Source organism: Salmo salar, chromosome ssa26, assembly GCF_905237065.1.
Source record: "Salmo salar chromosome ssa26, Ssal_v3.1, whole genome shotgun sequence".
In the NCBI taxonomy this organism is placed as follows: domain Eukaryota; kingdom Metazoa; phylum Chordata; class Actinopteri; order Salmoniformes; family Salmonidae; genus Salmo; species Salmo salar.
Window position 1 is genome coordinate 8,963,274 of NC_059467.1, and position 22,530 is coordinate 8,985,803.

A 22,530-nucleotide genomic window follows, 5' to 3' on the forward strand; every position below is an offset into this window, starting at 1 on the left:
CACTTAACACGACCTTGTTGGCTGCCACATAGGAAAGGTTTCTAATATTTAATGGTCCCCTCCTGAGGTATGCGCTGTATCGTTCTACTTATCGGGAAGCCTCCCTTTCTCTCAATCTGTCTGATTCTGCTTACATGGACGGGGCTCTGTCTGGCCTTCCAATAATGTGCTTCAATGCTGGAGATAAAGAAACACGTTTTTCAAGGAGACTGGTCGATTTAATAATACACATTCTTTTGAGGTCCTATAGTGTTTTCAGGATGCTTTAGTCACATGACTCAAAATACACCTCCTTTGTGGTACTCACAGTCAAGTATAGCCTCTTTTTCCAAAATAATATTTTTGTTGAGGAACATAAAGAAGAATACTACTGCTCATTTTCCAAGAGTCTGCACAAGAGAGTGGTAATTACACGGTCAGCCACAGTGCAGCAGCTTTGGAGCAATGTAGGTGTTAGCCTAAGTCGTTTAGGTGTTAAGTGCCTAATGGGAACATGGCAGTAGACGGTAGGCTTTCTAAGATCTGATATTTGTAGTCTTTTGTTTTTTCCCAACTCCAGTCTAGAAAGACACCCATGTATTAGTTGGAATCACAGGGTCAGCAACAGTGCAGAACCCCATTTAGGTGTTAAGTGCCTTGCCTAAGGGCAACAGATGTACATGGTATCAAATCCAATTTTATTTGTCACATGTGCCGAATACAACAGGTGTAGACCTTAGAGTGACATGCTTACTTACAAGCCCTTAACCAACAATGCAGTTTTAAGAAAAATAAGTTAAGTAAAAAAATAGATAAGTAAAAAATTAAATGTTCAAGTAATTAAAGAGCAGTGGTAAAATAACAACAGCGAGGCTATACACAGGGGGTACCGGTACAGAGTCAATGTGCGGGGGCACCGGTTAGTTGAAGTAATTGAGGTAATATGTACATGTAGGTAGAGTTATTAAAGTGACTATGCATAGATAAACAGAGAGTAGCAGCAGTGTAAAAGGGGGGGGTATGCAAATAGTCTGAATAGTCAGGGTAGCCATTTGATTAGCTGTTCAGGAGTGTTATTGCTTGGGGGTAGAAGCTGTTAAGAAGTACTGCTTGCCGTGCAGTAGCAGTGAGACCATCTATGACTAGGGTGGCTGGAGACTTTGACAATTTTTAGGGCCTTGCTCTGACTGCCTGGTATAGAGGTCTTGGATGTCAGGAAGCTTGGCCCCAGTGGTGTACTGGGCCATACGCACTACCCTCTGTAGTGCCTTGCGGTCGGAGGCCGTGCAGTTGCCTTACAAGGTAGTGATGCAACCAGTCAGGATGCTCTCGATGGTGCGAGAGGGGGAATAGGCTTTGTCGTGCCCTCTTCACGACTGTCTTGGTGTGTTTGGACCATGATAGTTTGTTGGTGATGTGGACACCAAGGAACTTGAAGTTATCAATCTGCTCCACTACAGCCCCGTCGATGAGAATGTGAGCGTGCTCGGTCCTCCTTTTCATGTAGTCTACAATCATCTCCTTTGTCTTGATCACATTGAGGGATAGGTTGTTGTTGCCCTGGCACCACACGGCTAGGTCTCTGACCTCCTCCCTATAGGCTGTCTCATTGTTGTCGGTGATCAGGCTTTCCACTGTTGTGTCATCGACAAAATGAATGATGGTGTTGGAGTCATGCCTGGCCATGCGGTCATGAGTGAACAGGGGGTACAGGAGGGGCCCCCGTGTCGAGGATCAGCGTGGTGGATGTGTTGTTACCTACCCTTACCACCTGGGTGCGACCCGTCAGGAAGTCCAGGATCCAGTTGCAGAGGGAGGTGTTTAGTGCCAGGGTCCTTAGCTTAGTGATGAGCTTTGAGGGCACTATGGTGTTGAACGCTGAGCTGTAGTCAATGAATAGCATTCTCACGTAGGTGTTCCTTTTGTCCAGGTGGGAAAGGGCAGTGTGGAGTGCAATAGAGATTGCATCATCTGTGGATCTGTTGGGGCGGTATGCAAATTAGAGTGGGTCTAGGGTTTCTGGGATAATGGTGGTGATGTGAGTCATGACCAGCCTTTTAAAGCATTTCATGGCTACAGACGTCAGTAGTCATTTAGGCAGGTTACCTTGGCGTTCTTGGGCACAGGGACTACGGTAGTCTGATTGAAACGTGGGTATTACAGACTCAGTCAGGGACAGGTTGAAAATGTCAGTGAAGACACTTGCCAGTTGGTCAGCGCATGCTTGGTGTACACATCCTGGTAATCCCTCTGGCCTTGTGAATGTTGACCTGTTTAAAGGTCTTACTCAAAGCGGCTACGGAGAGCATGATCAAACAGTCGTCCGGAACAGCTGATGCTCTCATGCATATTTCAATGTTACTTGCCTCAAAGCAAGCATATAAGTAATTTAGCTCATCTGGTAGGCTCGTGTCACTTTGCAGCTCGCGGCTATGCTTCCCTTTGTAGTCTGTAATAGTTTGCAAGCCCTGCCACATCCGACGAGCATCGGAGCCGGTATAGTACGATTCAATCTTAGTCCCGTCTTGACGCTTTGCCTGTTGGATGGTTCGTCGGAGGGCATAGCGGGATTTCTTGTAAGCTTCCAGGTTAGAGTCCCGCTCCTTGAAAGCGGCAGCTCTAGCCTTTAGCTCAGTGCGGATGTGTCCTGTAATCCATGGCTTTTGGTTGGGGTATGTACGTACAGTCACTGTGGGGATGACTTCATCGATGCACTTATTGATTAAGCCAGTGACTGATGTGGTGTACTCAATGCCAGCAACCCTCAGCTTGCCAGTTCATGTCTCATTCCCACTGTTGCCAGGCCTGAGATTCAACTGGCAACCCTCCGACTCTGATTCATATGTCCAACCTCTAGCCTAGGCCTTGTTTTTGTGTGTTTTTAAATAGAGAATAAATACAGGATAGTTCAATGTTGGAAGGCCACACCATCTACCAATGTAGAGTACTCACTAGTGGCTTCCTTTTCTCTCTTCAAAATATTTGCTAGCAGTGACATGGCTAATGCTGTTTGGTTTGCGAGTCAATGACATACACTAGCAGAGAGGATACTGCCAAGTAGATTCCCTCAGCCTGGACTGCCAGTCAAATGAACTGGGCTCCCCCGCGGCTAGCTAGCTAGTTGATGCAGCAGCTGGTGATAGGACTGTTAATTATGTATGGCTTTTCTAAATGCTTAGCAAACTAAGCAGTCCATGGCATGAAGTGATTGTAAGTCAGACTCCAGCAGCGCATGTCTCCTATGCAGTCTACTCATCCACGGGGTAGCCAATGTTGTGTCGTTGTGACATCCTTAAGCTGTGATTGTGGCAATGTTGATTGTTTCGTGCTGTTTAGATCCGCTCATAAATTATGCTAGCTAATTCAGTCATTCAGTCATTACAGTTCAACCTAGGCCTAGATGACGCCACATCAAATAAACACTTAATACAGTGGTGTTGCAGCACAAGCTATAGCTGCAGTGTCTTACTCAGATCCACCAAGAGCCATATACTGCTTGTATGTATATTCACTGACAGAGAGGAGTGGAGTGGGTTTGATTAAGTCACATCTTCCAATGCACTAGTTTTGTTCCAGATGCAAAGTTGTTTGTTACAATGGGATACAACCCCTCCCTTGCCATTTTGCTCCCACCTCATTCCGTTTGATGCTGAACCCTATTGAAATATTCAACACTAACTAACCTCCAACTAGCCTAAAACTCTTTCTATAGTAATCCTCAAATTTACAAATGTACCACTCTCTTCAGAGCAGCATTGGCTGGTTGAGCTGCCCCTTCTACTTTATAAGCTATTCACCCAGGGCAGATTTGTCATTTGGAAAAAGATGTGTGAACATGAGATGATTAAGGCTGGCAGTGGGAAAGTTGGACTACCATAGGGTGGAAGAGAGAAAGGAATGAAGGTAGGGATGGAGGGAGAGAGGGAGCTGGAGGGAGGGAAAGAGAGGGAGGAATGGAGAAAGAGAGAGAGAGCGGAACAGAAGGAGGTAGGAAGGAGGGACAAGGGAATTATGGCCCTTCTCACTCAAATTGAGCGTTAACACACACACCCCGAGATTGATGGAATATTAGCTGTTTGCACGCACAGAAACGGACACACACACACACACACAGTGAGGCGTAGCGGTGGGGTTTTGTTTGCTAGCTTATGAGTTGGAACACATTTTGATATAGGATTTTATTAGGCGCAGAGATTTAGTGCCTCCATGGTAGGGGCCCTTGGGGGAGTGCATCCGTTAACTGTAAATGTAGGGAAATTTACCCATTTCAGGATAGTCACCAGCCTAATGAAACTCAATGTGTGCTCTTCAGATTCACTGAGTCCATTTTTCCTCCTCTCTTACCTCACTCTCTAGCTTCCTCTTATAACCTATTTTTCTTCCCCATTCATTGTGTTGCACCTGCTCTCTCTTCATCTTCTTCCTCCCTCCTTCCCTTCCTCTCACAGATTTGTTATGCTGCTGTATAGTTCTCATGGGTCACTGTTTGCTTCTATGTCTCTTTGCTCTCTCTCGCTCTCTTCTTCCTCCCTCCATTATTAATTTGTTATGTTACTGCCATTCTGCAGTACACTTCTCAAATTGGTCTTTTCCTAAATTAGCCATCAATGGAGATAGAGATTTGGACTTGTGGTTTTACTTAATTCTCCATACTAACCAAAGATTATAACGGCGATTCTGATCCAACCATAAATTCATACGTTGTGCCCCGGCCTGAGAGGATGGAAGTTCAATATATAGCTAGATGTAGGCTACCATGGAGAGGATGGAAGTTCAATATATAGCTAGATGTAGGCTACCATGGAGAGGATGTAAGTTCAATATATAGCTAGATGTAGGCTACCATGGAGAGGATGTAAGTTCAATATATAGCTAGATGTAGGCTACCATGGAGAGGATGTAAGTTCAATATATAGCTAGATGTAGGCTACCATGGAGAGGATGTAAGTTCAATATATAGCTAGATGTAGGCTACCATGGAGAGGATGGAAGTTCAATATATAGCTAGATGTAGGCTACCATGGACAGCCACATCATATCTAGCTTACGTTGATTGGACTAAGTCGTTTTTGGTATCTTTTAGTTGTCACTGTATTAGACTAAGCATAGGTTATTTGATAATGTTGAAGTTTAAATGATGCTGGAATAGTGGAGGCAGCCTTATTCTCCATGGTTCTAAATCAATAGTTGTTTAGTAGTCTGAAAATGTTGGCAAGATGAACTTGCTTGACCATGCTGTAGGTCATACAACTGTTTGTTACATGCAATATGCTTTGCGGACTTCAACGGACAGATGTTGCTCTCCGGTTTTATAATGAAACAAAAGGTGTGGTTGAATTCAGCCACCGTCTTCTTATAGTCTCGGCCTTAGGCATATATACAGGGGTGAAAATAGAATAGATTTCTTCCCGGTGTGGGACCTCCCCAAAATGTTTATGGGCCAATCATAGAATTACATACAGAATCCCTATTAATTCAATAGGATCTCTGTAGGCCTAGTCGTAAAGATTTGTTATTGAACTTTTAAAGTGTATTAACTTTGATTGTGCCATAAACACAAACAGTCATGATATTTTCATCTGATTGACAAACAATCACTTCAAAGGGATACTTTACTAGGCTGCCCGTGCATGTTCATCCACTCGCAAAATATTTCCAGTCTCCAAACAGTGGTGAAGATACATCTGTTACACAAAACACCAAAAAGTGTAGTCATTAGGCCAGGTCTTCAAAAAAAAATTCTGAGGTCTTGGCTGATTTCTTTTGATTTTCAATTGATGTCAAGCAAAGTGGCAGTGAGTTTGAAGGTAGCCCTTGAAATACATCCACAGGTACACCTCCAATTGACTCAAATGATGTCAATTAGCCTATTAGAAGCTTCTAAAGCCATGACATCATTTTCTGGAATTTTCCAAGCTGTTTAAAGGCACAGTCAACTTAGTGTATGTAAACCTCTGACCCACTGGAATTGTGATACAGTGAATTATAAGTGAAACAATCTGTCTGTAAAACAATTGTTGGAAAAATTACTTGTGTCATGCACAAAGTAGATGTCCTAACCGACTTGCCAAAACTATAGTTTGTTAACAAGAAATTTGTGGAGTGGTTAAAAAACAAGTTTTCATGACTCCAACCTAAGTGTATGTTAACTTCAGACTTCAACTGTAGGTTGTAATCAGTGGTGTTGTAATGGCTGTCATATAGAGGGGACCAAGGTGCAGTGTGTTGAGTGCTCATAATTACCGTTTATTAAACTCAGAACACTAAAGAAAATAACAAAGAGAAAACGATCAGCTAACAGTTCTGTCAGGTACTGAAGACTACACAGAACACAACTACCCACCAACACACTAGGAAAAAAAAAAAATATGATCTCCAATTAGAGACAACGCGAACCAGCTGCCTCTAATTGGAGATCATCCCAAAAACCTCCAACATAGAAATAGAATACTAGAACTAAACATAGAAATAGAAAAACACCCAAAACACCCCCTGTCACGCCCTGACCTACTCTACTATAGAAAAGGACATCTTACAAGGGTCAGGACGTGACAGGTGTAAAGTACTTAAGTAAAAATACTTTAAAGTACTACTTAAGTAGTTTTTTGTGGTATCTGTACTTTTCTTTACTATTTATATTTTTGACTAGTTTTACTTTTACTTCACTACATTCACCAAAAAAAACTATGTACTTTTTACTCCATACATGTTCCCTGACACCCAAAAGTACACGTTACATTTTCAATGCTGAGCGGGACAGGAAAAAGGTCAAATGCACGTACTTATCAAGATGACATATATGGTCATCCTTACTGCCTATGATCTGGCAAATTAATTAAACACACATGCTTCATTTGAAAACTATGTTGGAATGTGCCCCTGGCTATCTGAAAATAAAACATTTAAATAAAATGATGCCCTCTTGTTTGCCTAATATAAGCAATTAGAAATGATTTATACTTTTACTTTTGATACTTAAGTATATTTTAGCAATTACATTTACTTTTGATACTTAAGTATATTTAAAACCAAATACTTTTAGACTTTTTCTCAAGTAGTATTTTCCTGGGTGACTTTCACTTTTACTTGAGTCATTTTCTGTTAAGGTAGGTATCTTTACTTTTACTCAAGTATGACAATTGGATACTTTTTGCACCACTGGTTGTGATATGGATATTTTTTCCTAGCTTGGCTTTCCGAGTGATTTTACCCACGCACCACTACTGCTCATTGGTCACTGACCAAATATTTCTATAACTAACCCAAGATAGACAACAGCCTGTCGTCTCCAATGGGAGCACATTCATCATAGTGGGTAGGCAGAGCAAAGCACAAGCGAGCAAGAGCTTATTGGCGCGTTCTAGCATGTATTTGCATATTTCCGTTGGGGTACGCCTACTCTGTGAAGTTGCGCAATAACTAAATTTACCCTTGCACTCCTTCTAAACAATGCAATTTTACATTTTAAATTGGGTAAAGGGTAAAGCCTTCAAAACTTTATCCACTCTGTTTGTAACAGATTCTAGTTTTGGAAACAGAAAACCGTATCAAAAGGTTTCATAGATGAGAAAATGTGCAGAATGTCAGCCAAAATTCATCTTGTTCCATCATGTCCCACTGCCGGACACTGGGCTTCCTCTCACCACCATATTTGGTAGTGAGTGGAAACACCAACCGGATGATTCACATTTATACATCCGGTGAAATATCTGTCTCATTATTCTTTCTTTCTTTCCCCTTCCCTCCCTCTCCCCCTCTTTCTCTTTCCGCTCTCAACCCCCCTCCCTCTCTTTCCCCCCTTCCCTACTCCTCTCTTTCCTGCCTCCTCCTTCCTCTCCCCCCACTGTATTCCCTCTCTCTTCCCCTCCTGTTTGATCTCATACTCTCATTGTCGGCTCAACCCTGAGAAAATCTCATCCCCCATCATGTCGCTGATGTGTGTCATCCATGATGCCTTTATCTCTCAAGCACACGGAGAGTACGTCTGAGTCTGGGCTATATGGAACCAGCTGTGGAGGCCACCACAATCATCTCCTATCCATCTTCATTTAATGGAGTCCTTTAGCTGCACTATTGTGGAAGGATGTTCTGCAATGCTATTAGTGCTGCCTGAATGCACAGAAAGGCTGAGTGAGGAGGGCCATTATCGAAGAAGATGAAAGAAATATGGAAAGGAAGAGTTTCACAAGGTGGTCATTTGTTCTAGAAATGTGATTGGCAAGTACAGTAAATAGCTTCTGATATTTACTTTGGTTTCGGGTTTTATTCAGTGTTATTGTGTTTTTTTTGTATGCTTTTTTTTAAAGGTCGTGTGGTAGACTATTGTAGACAATCTTACATTCTTGGTGGGAAAAGATAATACAAAATGTCTAAAAACCTTGACCTTGCAGACTACTGTAAAGTGAGCCATGACGCTATACACCAACGGTTTCCCAGGCATTCATGATACATGCATAAGCACCACTCAAACATGAAATAACAGCTCTGTGATAAGTTGTCGAATTGCTCTAGCCTAGCATGCCTATGAAAAATATTTTTCATAACATGTTCAACATTGGGTAAAGGGTAACGGCTGCTGAGTTGTTGTGTATACACTACCGTTCAAAAGTTTGGGGTCACTTAGAAATGTCCTTGTTTTTGAAAGAAAAGCATATTTTTTGACCATTAAAATAACATCAGATTGATCAGAAATACATCCTCAAGCATAAGCTACGGACAATGAATACAATTGCAATTTGAATGCACAGAGATACCTTGACAAGATCCTGGGGCCCATTGTCGTGCCATTCATCCGCCGCCACCACCTCATATTTCAGCATAATAATGCACGGCCCCATGTCACAAGGATCTGTACACAATTCCTGGAAGATGAAAACGTTCCAGTTCTTCCATGGCCTGCATACACACCAGACATGTGTACGACAGCGTGTTCCAGTTCCTGCCAATATCCAGAAACTTCACACAGCAATTGAAGAGGAGCAGAACAACATTCCACAGGCCACAATCAACAGCCGGATCAAGTATATGCTAAGGAGATGTGTCGTGCTGCATGAGGCAAATGGCCCTACCTTTTTTGTTGTTGTTGGTATCTGTGACCAACAAATGCATATTTGTATTCCCAGTCATGTGAAATCCATAGATTAGGATATTAATGAATGTATTTCAATTGACTGATTTCCTTAATATGAGCTATAACTCAGTAAAATCTTTGAAATGGTTGCATTTTGCATTTATATCCTTGTTCAGTGTACTTCAAATGGTTTAGCTTAAACACAACGTTAGCTAAATTTAACCTTGCTTATTAATGCCGGAGACCCGGGCCCTTGCTGAGTGACATGGCTGTAGACAGAGATGATTGCTGTCACAGGGGAGTGTCGACAAGGTCTAACAAACTGGGCAGCTACCACAACAAATCACTGTTCTCGCCAAGCATAGTTGATATAATGAGCCTAGACCCTGGGGTACCTGTGTGTGGGCCGCGTGGTGTGTTTGCTGTGTGTACAGTACATGCTATTGTGTGTGTGGGTGTGTGGTACATGCTATTGGAATAAGGGAGGAGGAGTAGGAAGAAGAGGAGGAGGAACAAGGGAGAATCCCCTAGAGAACATTATTGATTACCATGGGCATGCTTCTCTCTTTCTCTCCCTCCCCTCTCTCTCTTTCCTTCCTTCTTTCCCTCCCTCGCTCTCTTTCCTTGTCTTTCTATCTCTTTCTCCATCTTTCTTCCTCGCTACTTTTTTCTAACAGCCACAGTTTATTTATATGGTTTTGCAGGGGCTGTGTTGTTTTGTTTGGTGCTGTGCTGTGTTCCAGAGAGACAATCATACTCCGCCTTCTGTAAACCATGCTTGCTGGAGCTCTCCCCATGTGCATCAATGCAAGCAGCTGTAGCACTCAGTGGAATTTCAAAATGCACCAGAGGCTTGACACATTATATTATGCACCACCGCTGTATACTTGTGTTCAGAGAAGCTGAAATGGTCTAACCACATGGACACCGTAGTGAAGAAGGCACGACAGCGACTCTTCCACCTCAGGACGCTGAGGAAATTTGGCCTGTCTCCTGAGGGCTCTCACAGTGTTCTACAGGAGCACCATCAAGAGCATAGTGTCAGGCTGCATCACAGCCTGGTACGGCAACTCCACCGCTGTGGACAGCAAGGCTCTTCACAGGGCGATACGTGCAGTCGAAAGCACCATTGGGTGCACAGTGCCTGCCCAACAGGATACCTACAACACCAAGTGTTGCATGAAGGCCAAGAAGATCATCAGGGACCCCAGCCACACCCTGTTCTCCCCGCTTCAATCACTCAGACAAGGGCAGTACAGGAGCATCATGGCAAAAACTGAAAGACTGGCCAATAGTTTCCACCCTCAGACCATCAGGCTCAGGCCCCTACTCCCATAGGGGGAGTAGCAGGTAAGCGAACCAACTCGCTTAGTTTGGTGTCGCCCCAACGGACATTTACTCTGCCCCCACTCCAACGACATTCATCACTGTTGCTGTTGTTAATATTTATATTATTACTTTTTGGTTTTATTTCACTCAATGATTATGCTTCTGCTCCCCCTATGGTCATTCCACCTCACCCCCTCAAGTCTCACCCCAATGGACATTTATTTATTCATCACTGCCTCAGTTGTTATCATGAATATAGTGCTATTTCTATAGTTTTTTTATTACCATTTTCCTTATTTTATTTCACTAGTTCTGCATGTTGGCGCTCGAAGCCTAAGATTTTCACTGTACGCTGCAATCACACCTGCAACCCTGTGACTATTAAACAATCTGAATCAGTTTCAAACTGCCACTTGGCTATACTCTGAAAAAAAGCTATGGTCTCAAGATGCAATGGTCTCAAGATGCAATGCATCCTTCTTTCCCTGGATTGCGTTCTTGTTAATGACAAGCGTTTAGATTTAGATTGAATTGGGACCTCTGTCTTGAATGAACCGCCGCCTGAGTGATAAATTGCATTTTATGTTCGCCAAGGTCTCAAAACACTTTACATTGTATGTAAGGTAAATTACCCCATCCACCGCCAATGTGTAGCACCCACCGGAATACTCGCAGCGCGTTTGGCTATCACGGTGGAGAACGAGGAGTAATGGTGTCTGTTTGGAAGCTAGGGATGATAACATGGTCATGGTGGTGAAGAGGCTAGCTGCTAGCCGGGAGCTCTCTATTCACCATGAAGGGGAAACATTATAGTATTGGGGATGAGAGCATCTTAATGTTCAAGGACCTTTAGCTTTTCAAGCCAGTAGTAGGGGGATGTAGACAAGCTCGCTAGCTTGCTAGCACTACCAGGATATATCCAAGAGCTCCACTGGTCCTCAGGCTGTGTATCAGATGCTCTCCTGTGTGCCTCCATTTTTTGGGGGGAAGGGGGGGGGGGTGATACAAATACATGACTGATAGTTTGCCTCTAGCCTAACTGGACTAAGAGTATTATTATTTATGAACCCTGGCTCTACTCTACAAGGAGATACTGTATATTACTCTGCAACAACTGCAGAGTCCATATAGTCATCGTTTCTGTTTAAAACTTTGTCTATTCAAATGCTGAGAGAGCATTACTGGCTTTTCTTTCTTCTGTCATAAATTACCACCACACTTTTTTGTATGATGACACCAAATCACATCCTGAAACATGTACTCCTTTGATGCTTTCTTACATTGCTTGGGAATAGGAGTGTCTAAGTTCCAATATCTGAGACTTGGATATAAATGACAGATTTACCCACTAGCACAACAAACCATAAATGCATACCGAAAGCATTTTCCCTTTATCTATTCTAACTCCCACATATACAAACAGATTGTGGGAGATGTGACAGAGCGGAGGGACACATTTGGCAGATAATACATACAGCATTACTGTGGGGACTCCTGGATAGTGATCTATAACATCTGGAGTATAGAGATGATGTTATGAATACTGATATGTAAGAAGATACAAATCAGTAGCCTGGTCCCAGATCTGATTGTGCTGTCTTGCCAACTCCTATGGTTATTGTCATATAGGAGTTGGCAAGACCAAACAAACAGATCATGGGAACAGGGTAAAAAAACCTGTTGTTTGGCACCAGTTTTAGCTATAGATACCAGAAGGCCTCAGGGGTGATTCAGCTCCCTCTTTCAACCCACTTAACAAAGAATGAACAATCTGCTTAGACTCACTAATTGTATTTAGCCTTTATTTAACTAGGCAAGTCAGTTAAGAACAAATTCTTATTTACAATGACGGCCTACTCCGGCCAAACCCCGACGACTCTGTTATTATAGTGACACCTCTTGCACTGAGATGTAGTGCCTTAGACTGCGCCACTCAGGAGCCCAATCATTTGTCTTAGTTTGGTGTCGAACTAACTCGCTGCTATTGAGAGATTCAAAAGGACGAGTCCCTTACTGAGTTGATGAATTAGTCCAATTAATCACTGGTAATTATGCAGAAGCATAATTACTGAACACCTTTTCAATATTTTCCATGCCGAAAATGGAATAAACAATTTGTTTTAATACACATCTAAATCTGATTACAAATGCACTGGGTTTCTCTTGACGTTACAGAACTGCTGAGATGTAGCCTATAGTCTTTAAGTATGGTGAATTGTTCAACGTTTCATCAAGTTCAGATTGAACCTGATGATGTGGGACCCAACCTGTCCCGAATTGAATAGTCAATAAAAACCGTGATGTTATTTTTTGGCGGTGGGGAAATGCTCTCTTTTTGCCACTGCTAGAAATCATCTCGCATTGTGCTGTAAAACGGGCTATCATCCAATTCATAACACTGCATGATGCATAATACCCCTCTGCCAAAATACAGATTGGTTAGACATAAATAGGGCTACATTTCAGTGCTGAGACCCTTTTGATATGCAGCTCGTCCATCAGCCACACGCCTCTGACACCACACGCCTCTGTGGTGTCATGTAAACAACGAACTCCCTACTGAAATTGAACTGAAAATCCACCCGTATTTCTTAGTGATGGGCATTCCGACTCTTTTCGATGAGCATCATCATTTGGCTCCATTCACGTAAAAGAGACGCATCATTAGGCTCCCAAACGGCTCTTAATTCAAAATGCTTGAAAATCACTCATGTAACGCACAAAAAGTAGGCTACCATTATGTCAGATCGTGATATGCACGTTCAAGTACATTTTTACCTGAACAAATTATTCGATTTTTAAAATAGTTTTTACACATAAGCGTGGACCAGAATGACGTGTTCTCCCCACTATTTATGTTTCTGCAGTGAAAATGTACCATCTTCAGATAATGATTTTGTAACTTATTTGCAGATAATCGTTGTTTGAAGCTCAAAAAGCAGTAGTAGCAGTATGCAAATTAGGGAGCCACATGAACAGCTCTTTCAACGATGCAATTTGCTTCCCAAAGTTCATCAAAAAGAGCTGTTAGTTCGCAAACGACCCATTACACGTATTTCTCCCCTCAAACGTTTTTGTCATGCGAATGTGAGTAGAAAACTGGGGCAGTGTTGTAATCGTGCCGCATTTATGCAAATGTAGGGAATTAAGTTGTCTTGCCAATTGGGACGTTTAATTACATACATTTCCCACGGGATATGATCTAGTTAATTGCCGATAAAGAGAGCGAGATTCTTAAGTTTTAGGTGAAACGTAGTACACCATGAGGGAAGGAAGGAGACATGTTGGTGCTGATATTTTTTAAACTCTGGCAAATTATGAAAGTATATCAACAGTTTCCAAACTGTCCTTACTATCTGGAATCCTTGGGACGTCCCTACCGCATTAAAGTTGGCATTTAAAATAGTTAAGGTAAGGGTTAAGGTTATGGTTAAGGCAAGGGTTAGGGTAACGCCTCGATCAGACTGAGTGTCATAACATTTTGGTACACCAGAAGTATACTGAACAAAAATATAAACACAACATGCAACAATTTCAACGATTCTACTGAGTTACAGTTCATATAAGGAAATCAGTCAGTTGAAATAAATAAATGAGGCCCTAATCTATGGTTTTCACATGACTGGGCAGGGGAGCAGCCATAGGTGGCCCTGAGGGGTCATACGCCTACCCACTGGGGAGGCAGGCCCAGCCAATCAGAATTAGTTTTTCCAGCTGTCGAGGTGGCTGGTCTCAGACGATCCCTGTAGGTGAAGAAGCCAGATGTGGAGGTCCTGGGCTGGCGTGGTTACACGTGGTCTGCGGTTTTGAGGCTGGTTGGACGTACTGCCAAACAATGTTTGACGATGCTTTTGGTGGAGAAATGAACATTTAATTCTCTGGCAACAGCTCTTGTGGACATTCCTGCAGTCAGCATGCCAATTGTACGCTCCCTCAACACTTGAAACATCTGTGGCATTGTGTTGTGTGACAAAACTGCAAATTTGTGCACAACATTTTAGAGAAATAAGCTTTTTCTAAAGTGTTACAGAACTACCCACCATGATTGGATCAAGCGGTGTGCCCGGGCAGAGATGGATACCTGGTCGATGAAGGAGTGGACCGAAAGGAGAAACTGGACTTGGGGCCAGGTAATAGACAGGTATCGTAGCCTACCGGGGAAGAACGAGAGGCAGCCCCAAAACATTTTTTTGGGGGGGCACACGGGTAGTTTGGCTGGTCCAGGGGTGAGACCTGAGCCAACTCCCCGTGCTTATTGTGGTGAGCATGTGCCTGCCTCTCGCACTCTCCCTCCAGTGCGCCTCCATAGCCCAGTACGTCCTGTGCCTGCTCCTCGCACTCTCCCTCCAGTGCGCCTCTATAGCCCAGTACGTCCTGTGCCTGCTCCTCGCACTCTCCCTCCAGTGCACCTCCATAGCCCAGTACGGCCGGTGCCTGCTCTGAGCACCTGGTCCACAGTGCGTCTCTCCAGTCCGGTGAGACCTGTTCCAGCTCCACGAGAAAAGCCTCCAGTGATAATCTATGGTCTGAAGCCTGTAGAGATGATCCATGGCACGAAGCCTCCAGTGATGATCCATGGCCCGGAGCCTGTAGGCATGTTCCATGGCACGAAGCCTCTAGTGATGATCCATGGCCCGGAGCCTGTAGGGATGTTCCATGGCACGAAGCCTCTAGTGATGATCCATGGCCCGGAGCCTGTAGGGATGTTCCATGGCACGAAGCCTCTAGTGATGATCCATGGCCCGGAGCCTGTAGGGATGTTCCATGGCACGAAGCCTCCAGAGGTAATCCATGGCCCGGAGCCTGTAGAGATAATCCATGGTGAGAAGCCTGTAGGGATTATCCATGGTCCGGAGCCTGTAGGGATAATCCATGGCACGAAGCCTCCAGTGATGATCCATGGCGCGGAACCTGTGCCTCCAGTGATGCTCCTCAGTCTGGAGTCTTCAACGGCGGTCTGCAGCCCAGAGTCTTCAATGGCGGTCTGCAGCCCAGAGTCTTCAACGGCGGTCTGCAGCCCAGAGTCTTCAACGGCGGTCTGCAGCCCAGAGTCTTCAACGGCGGTCTGCAGCCCAGAGTCTTCAACGGCGGTCTGCAGCCCAGAGTCTTCAACGGCGGTCTGCAGCCCAGAGTCTTCAACGGCGGTCTGCAGCCCAGAGTCTTCAGTGGCGGTCTGATCCATGGTCTGGTTCCTCACAGAAGCGGGGGGGGGTGCTACGCCCGGAACCAGAGCCGCCGATAATTATAGATGCCCACCCGGACCCTCTGACCTAGGAGAGCTGTGTTTTATCTGTTTAGTTAGGTCAGGGTGTGATAGGTGGGCATTCTATTTTTTGTTTCTATGTTTTGGCCAGGTATGGTTTCCAATCAGAGGCAGCTGTCTATCGTTGTCTCTGATTGGAAGCCATACTTAGGCAGCCTGTTTTTACCTTGTGTTTTTGTGGGATCTTGTTTTTGTGCAGCTGTGTGTGAGCAGCCCCAGAACGTCACGTTTGTTTCAGTTTCACCTGTTTATTGTTTTTGTTCAAGTTCACAAATAAAATATGCGGAACTACCAGCACGCTGCGCCTTGGCTAATTTATGACAGGGAATACAAAGATAGCACTCGTGACAATGACACTTTTGGTCTGATCGAGGCTATAGGGTCAAAGCAGAAATCGTCAGTAGAAACAATAACAAAACGACTCCACACCCATTTTGGTAAAAAGATAAGGGACGGGGCTGGAGAAATGTAACCACTCTCAAATTCATAGACAGAGCTATGGATGCAAGGACTGACCATCCGTGATAACGAAATTAGAGTTTTAAGCATGTTTTCAGGCTATATTGTGTTTGCTTACATTTACTTTGTTGACAAACATTGGAGTAAAACAAGTTTATATTTTGGGTTATGATGGGGTAAGACAGTTGAACTAAACTCATGAGATTATTAAGTTATTTTATTTAAAAATCAGTAGGTACATATCATTCATTGTGACTGGCCACCTCTATTCGGTCTTATGTTGCAACATTCTAAATAGTGTTTTTTTTACATTGGATGAAAGTAGACTTAGAACTACAAAATGTGACCCGTTTCAGTAAGCTACTGTAGGTGTATGTCGCACGTCACTACTTCACAGTTACTTTTATCAATTTTTTGTTGTCAGAAATGCCTTAAACTTTCATGTGCCTTAATAATAAACTTGTATGCCATCTGTAAATGTGAATAAAATTGTTAAATTATCAGCCTAGTTGGTTTTAGCCACAGAAGAAGACCAGAACCTTCCTGCTAGCCATGATTGGCTAAGATAATGGATGGGCTGGACATGCCGAGAGATGAGTTCGGATTGGTCTGCCATGTAGCAGTCTTCTGTCTATAACATGAGCTGCTCCGTATGTGCAGATAATCCTTGCTACTGCAGCTTTTTTGAAAGATATAATGTTAGCCATGGAGATCTGCAAAAGTGTTGCTACTGGTCTCAACATCATTGCTATCAATAAATGTCAGTGGGGAAAAGTTGTGATGGACTACTTTCTGTAATTGCGTTCAAATGTCTCTCTCGTGAAGTAGTGACGTGCGACATACGCCTAGCTTCCTGAAACGGGTCATAATTTATAAGTCAAAAAATGGATGTAGCAACTGCTTATTTCCCCTTTAAGATTGGGGTTAGGGCAGAGAGGAACAGGTGAAGCAAGAGGGTTTACTCTGCCCAAAATCTATGTTAAGCAGATCATAGATTATTAGTAAGTGAGGAATTTTTGTATGTGGCGGGGAATAAAAATCAGTTGCTATTTTGATATGAGGCTTATTTGATCTAATAGAAGTTTTGTAACTTCTGTTCTCGACAGACCAGATGTGCCATCTTTCCCTATTTCTACACCTCTAAAACATCAGACTGTCAGATTATATTCCAAGCAATGAAACACAAGTTGAAAGTCATTTTATGGTGTGTTCATGATGCCATGCCCTTATCAAAACTTGAGTTGGCAAAGCTCATCTGCTGGCTAAAATATGTCGTAATGAAGGTTTGATCGTTATACTTTCTCTCAAGCATGTGCTTTTCAATTTAAAAGATTGTCATTGGCATTGTTTGGAAATAGCTATAGAACTGCTGTCGTTTACTTTTGATAGTTACTTTTTTTGTTGTTGCTTTTATTAGTTTTCATTTTACCACAAGGACATCCATAGCATAACACCATCAGCAGACCAATTTAACAAAAGTAAGTGCTCGAGTATAGCCAACACACTGAATAATACTCATTGATTGAAAGGGATGGCAGTCTGGCCTCACAATGAATAGACTAGAGCCTTGGAGAGTTTTCTTTTTCTCAGCAAATTAACTCTTAATAGGACTACGACACAGAGTGTACGTCCCAAATGGCACCCTATTCCCTATGTAGTGCACTACTTTTGACCTGGTCACATAAAGCTCTAGTCAAAAGTTGTGCACTAATATAGGGAATAGGGTGCCATTTGGGACGCAAGCAGAGTCTCACATAGAACACCATGGATTCATGAACCATGAAAAGAGGAAACTGTAGTCTCATAAGGAGGGCAGACGGGGGTTCTGTGAAGGCTCCCGAGATCATTTTCCTATCATCCCTCGAGCGCTGTCAGGCGGTCTGATCTGTACATCTCTCTAGTCTCTCCATCACAGTTTCAGGGTTAGAGGGCAGCCCACATACTGTAGATGTCAGTATGAGGTCCTCTCAGCAGCAGTATGTTATGGAGATGTTGTACTAACAGAGGCACAGAGCATGTGGTATTTACCTATGTAAAGCGCTACTGTATGTGTCGATAACATAGGGCCTTGGAGCATGTATCATATTTGTTTTAACTTGTCATTGTTATTTCATGTACATTAATGCAGTGCCCTGTCTGCCTCTATGTCTATCAATTTCTAGGTCTTTTCTCTCTCTTCTTTCCTCTCTCTCTCTCCTTTCCTATCTCTCTCCCTCTCTCTGACCATGATTCCCGTCTGACGCCTCTCTCAGGGGTATGAGGAGAGACAGCGGTATAATCATCTTCTAATTTCCAGCTGTCCTAATATTCTGATCATGGTGGATGGTGATGGATGACTTGCACCAACATGTCTAAGTGATTGGAGCGGCAGCACACAACACTTCAGAGCAGTTTTATTCATGACCTGCCCTACTTTGAGCTCAAGAGCTGATTAAAACAGATCTGCTGTTGTTCTACAGTTGGGAATAGAAGTGCGGGAGAAAAACAATAATCACATATTTAGCCATGCAAATCGAGTCTTCTAGTCTTGGTTGAGCATGCCGGGCAATGCATTTCCTGGCATCGCCTTGGGATTTGTGTGTGTTGTGTTTAAATGTATATGTGTGCACCAAATAATCCTGATGTATTTTATGAAAGTGTTACTCACTTTCTCAATATTTTCTTTCTTTCTTACTTTGTCTTTCTTTCTCTCTCCTCCTTCTTTCTCTGACAGTTGGGGGGTTGTGGAATACTAGGCGTGGGGGTATGGCTGTCAGTGACCCAGGGCAACTTTGCCACACTCTCCTCATCCCTCCCATCCCTCTCAGCAGCCAATCTACTCATTGCGGTCGGGACCATCATCATGGTGATAGGTTGCCTCGGCTGTGTCGGAGCTGTCAAAGAAAGTCGTCCGCTGTTGCTGAGTGTGAGTATCTAACAAAGAGTATCTGCCACTCTTGTTGACAAAAATACCCTTGATAATTAGTATTTATACACATTCACATTTCTGCTGTAAGCGTCATGTTATATTCACATTTTTTAAATTGTAATTTAGCAGATGCTTTTATCCAAAGCAACATACAGATGTCAACATCAACAGACAGTGATTATACATTATGTACATTCAGTATATGCGGCCCATGCAGGAACTTTAGACCCGCATTCATAACTCCAAGCTCCATGAAGATCTTTCCATTAAAAACGCTATTTCAAGTCAGAATTGTCTCTGGTTGATAAGAACAAGTCTCGCATCGTATAACAAACCATATAGTTTGATTTACTTCGAACGACTAACACTCTGTTAACTTAGCCTTTAAACCTAGCAATTAAATCAAGTTTGACAGCAGCACAGCAGGTAGCTCAATTACTGGCCCCATGGGACCGATCATCAAACGTATCGTAGAGCTAAAGCCCATCATTAGTATCGGCCTTGACATTCTCCCAGAGTGCCTAGCCGGTTGGACCGCTGTGTCGATTTGATAGGAAGACGATGTCCGCGAAGGCTTTTTCGCAGCGACTGACGAATCACCTTGAGCCTTCACATCGATTTCGAAATAGACAGCTCTAACCCTCTGCTTTCATTAGAAAAGCAATTAGAGATTTGATAACTGAACTGATCATTGAGGGGGAAATAGATTAAGATTTGACAGTGCTAATTGTTGAAGTGCTGTGGTGCTTCGTGCCTGATATGTATCGGGATTCAAAGTAATACGGTTGAGTGGTAATTTGTAACATGGCAATAACTTGTTGTGGGCGGCATTTTACAACAGTTGTGTACTGAAAGTCTATTAGTGAGGTTAAGTTTTCACGTTTTATTCCATTATCTCCATGAGATTCGTTGGAGAATACAAAGCTTTTTTCCAATATCCACACTAGCAGATCACTTAGAATGAATCAATGTAATTGGCATGCATTCTAAGTGATATAGGATGTGATTATGGACATGTAGCCTTGCCAGTGGCGATTTTAGCATATAAATCTTGGTGGGGCAAAAAAACAAACATGTTTTTAGGTGCATGCCAGCAAACCCACTACACAACACAACACTAAACAATACATTAATTCCACTATAACGGTGACAAACGGTGCCCACACACTTTTAGCGCCTACATAAAGCTGTCCCAACAGCAGTCCCAACACCTTACCACTGCTACACCTGGCTTTCAGTGGAGCCTTGTCTGGTAGCTAAACAGTTAATTCTGTCATGCCTTCTCCCGCTCTCCCTCTCTGGCGCTTGAGGGCACCAGGCTGCCCTTCATTTCGCACACCTGTCACCATCATTACGCGCAACAGCGTAATATTGGACTCACCTGGACTCCATTACTTTGTTGATTACCCCCTCTTTATTGGGGCGGCAGGGTTAGAGCGTTGGGCTAGTAACCGGAAGGTTGAAAGTTCAAATCCCCGAGCTGACAAGGTACAAATCTGTCGTTCTGCCCCTGAACAAGGCAGTTAACCCACTGTTCCTAGGCCCTCATTGAAAATAAGAATTTGTTCTTAGCTTACTTGCCTAGTTAAATAAAGGTTAAAAAATATATATATCTGTCTGCTCCTCAGCTTGTTCCCTGTGTCAGAATTAATGTTGTTATTTTCCTCCTTTCCAGATCCGGTTCATGTCCGTTGTTTATTAAATGTTCTCCCTGTACCTGCTTCTCGTCTCCAGCTTCGATCCTCACACATTCAGCCTCATTTACTGCTTTTGAAAAAAACATAGCTGATATGGCGGACTTGCTTAAATAAATGTGGTTTCTACTGACATTTGAGATGTACAAACTCTGGCATAGTACACAGAGTCAGAACCGTTGGATAAATAAAGGGGGCATATGAGCAGACAATGAAAGCTCTTACAATATTCAATGATTATATTTCTCTAAAACAGGCTATAGGCCACATGTGCACCACTAAGTCAGGACAGTAGGCAAAATCTGGAGGGGAAAAGGGACCAAATTATTAGGGTGCTACTAACAGCTTACTGCACAACATACACTTAGTATTACTTTCTTACTGTAGCTACAGTATACATATCTCCCTGGAATATTACATCATTTATGCAGCAGCGTACAATACATTTTTGGACTCAACTTGTTGTGCTGTGCTCACTTGAACAGGAAGGTGGCGCGGTGGTTCTTCGTGGGCAAATTCTGTCATTAAAGTCTGCCGTTCTCTGGATTTATGGTACTTTCAAGTAGAGGTCTACCGATAACGATTATTGGAGGACCAAAACAAGCCGATACCGATTAATTGGACAATTAAAAAAATTATATATATATTTGTAATAATGACAATTACAACAATACTGAATGAACACTTTTATTTTAACTTAATATAATACATGAATTAAATCAATTTAGTCTCAAATAAATAATGAAACATGTTCAATTTGGTTTAAATAATGCAAAAACACAGTGTTGGAGAAGAAAGTAAAAGTGCAATATGTGCCATGTAAAAAAGCTAACGTTTAAGTTCCTTGCTCAGAGCATGAGAACATATGAAAGCTGGTGGTTCCTTTTAACATGAGTCTTTAATATTCCCAGTTAAGTTTTAGGTTGTAGTTATTATAGGACTATTTCTCTCTATACCATTTGTATTTCATATACATTTGACTATTGGATGTTCTTATAAGCATTATAGTATTGCCAGCCTAATCTCGGGAGTTGATAGGCTTGAAGTCATAAACAGCGCTGTGCTGTTTATGACTTCAACAGCATTGTGAAGAGCTGCTGGCAAACGCAGGAAAGTGCTGTTTGAATGAATGCTTACGAGCCTGCTGCTGCCTACCACCGCTCAGTCAGACTGCTCTATCAAATATCAAATCATAGACTTAATTATAATATAATAAACACACAGAAATATGAGCCTTAGGTCATTAATATGGTCAAATCCGGAAACTATCATTTCGAGAACAAAACGCGTATTCTTTCAGTGAAATACGGAACTGTTCCGTATTTTATCGAATGGGTGGCATCCCTAAGTCTAAATATTGCTGTTACATTGCACAACCTTCAACGTTATGTCATAATTATGTAAAATTCTGGCAAATCAATTACGGTCTTTGTTAGGAAGAAATGATCTTCACACAGTTCGCAACAAGCCAGGCGGCCCAAACTGCTGCATATACTCTGACTCTGCTTGCACAGAACGCAAGAAAAGGGACACAATTTCCCTAGTTAATATTGCCTGCTAACATGAATTACTTTTAACTAAATATGCAGGTTTAAAAAAATATACTTGTGTATTGATTTTAAGAAAGGCATTGATGTTGATGTTTAGGTACATTGGTGCAACAACAGTGCTTTTTTTGTGAATGCGCTTGTTAAAGCATCACCCGTTTGGCGAAGTAGGCTGTGACTCGATGATAAATTAACGGGCACCGCATTGATTATTTGCAACACAGGACAAGCTAGATAAAGTAGTAGTATGATCAACCAGTGATCATAACTAGTGATTATGT

The 22,530-nt window shown here is 42.7% G+C and overlaps 1 protein-coding gene across 3 annotated transcripts in view; it reads left to right on the forward strand.

The window, feature by feature from the left end:
* The window catches only part of LOC106587084 (tetraspanin-4), a 109,408-nt gene that overhangs the window by 52,581 nt on the left and 34,297 nt on the right, over nt 1-22,530 (forward strand). For 2 of the 3 annotated variants that reach the window (XM_014175024.2, XM_045708307.1), the window contains exon 3: nt 18,814-19,005. In XM_014175024.2, the coding sequence (XP_014030499.1) occupies nt 18,814-19,005 (192 nt within the window). Of the gene's footprint in view, nt 1-9,148; nt 9,227-18,813; nt 19,006-22,530 lie in introns of those variants that run through there. The other variant, XM_045708308.1, reaches the window with a different exon arrangement.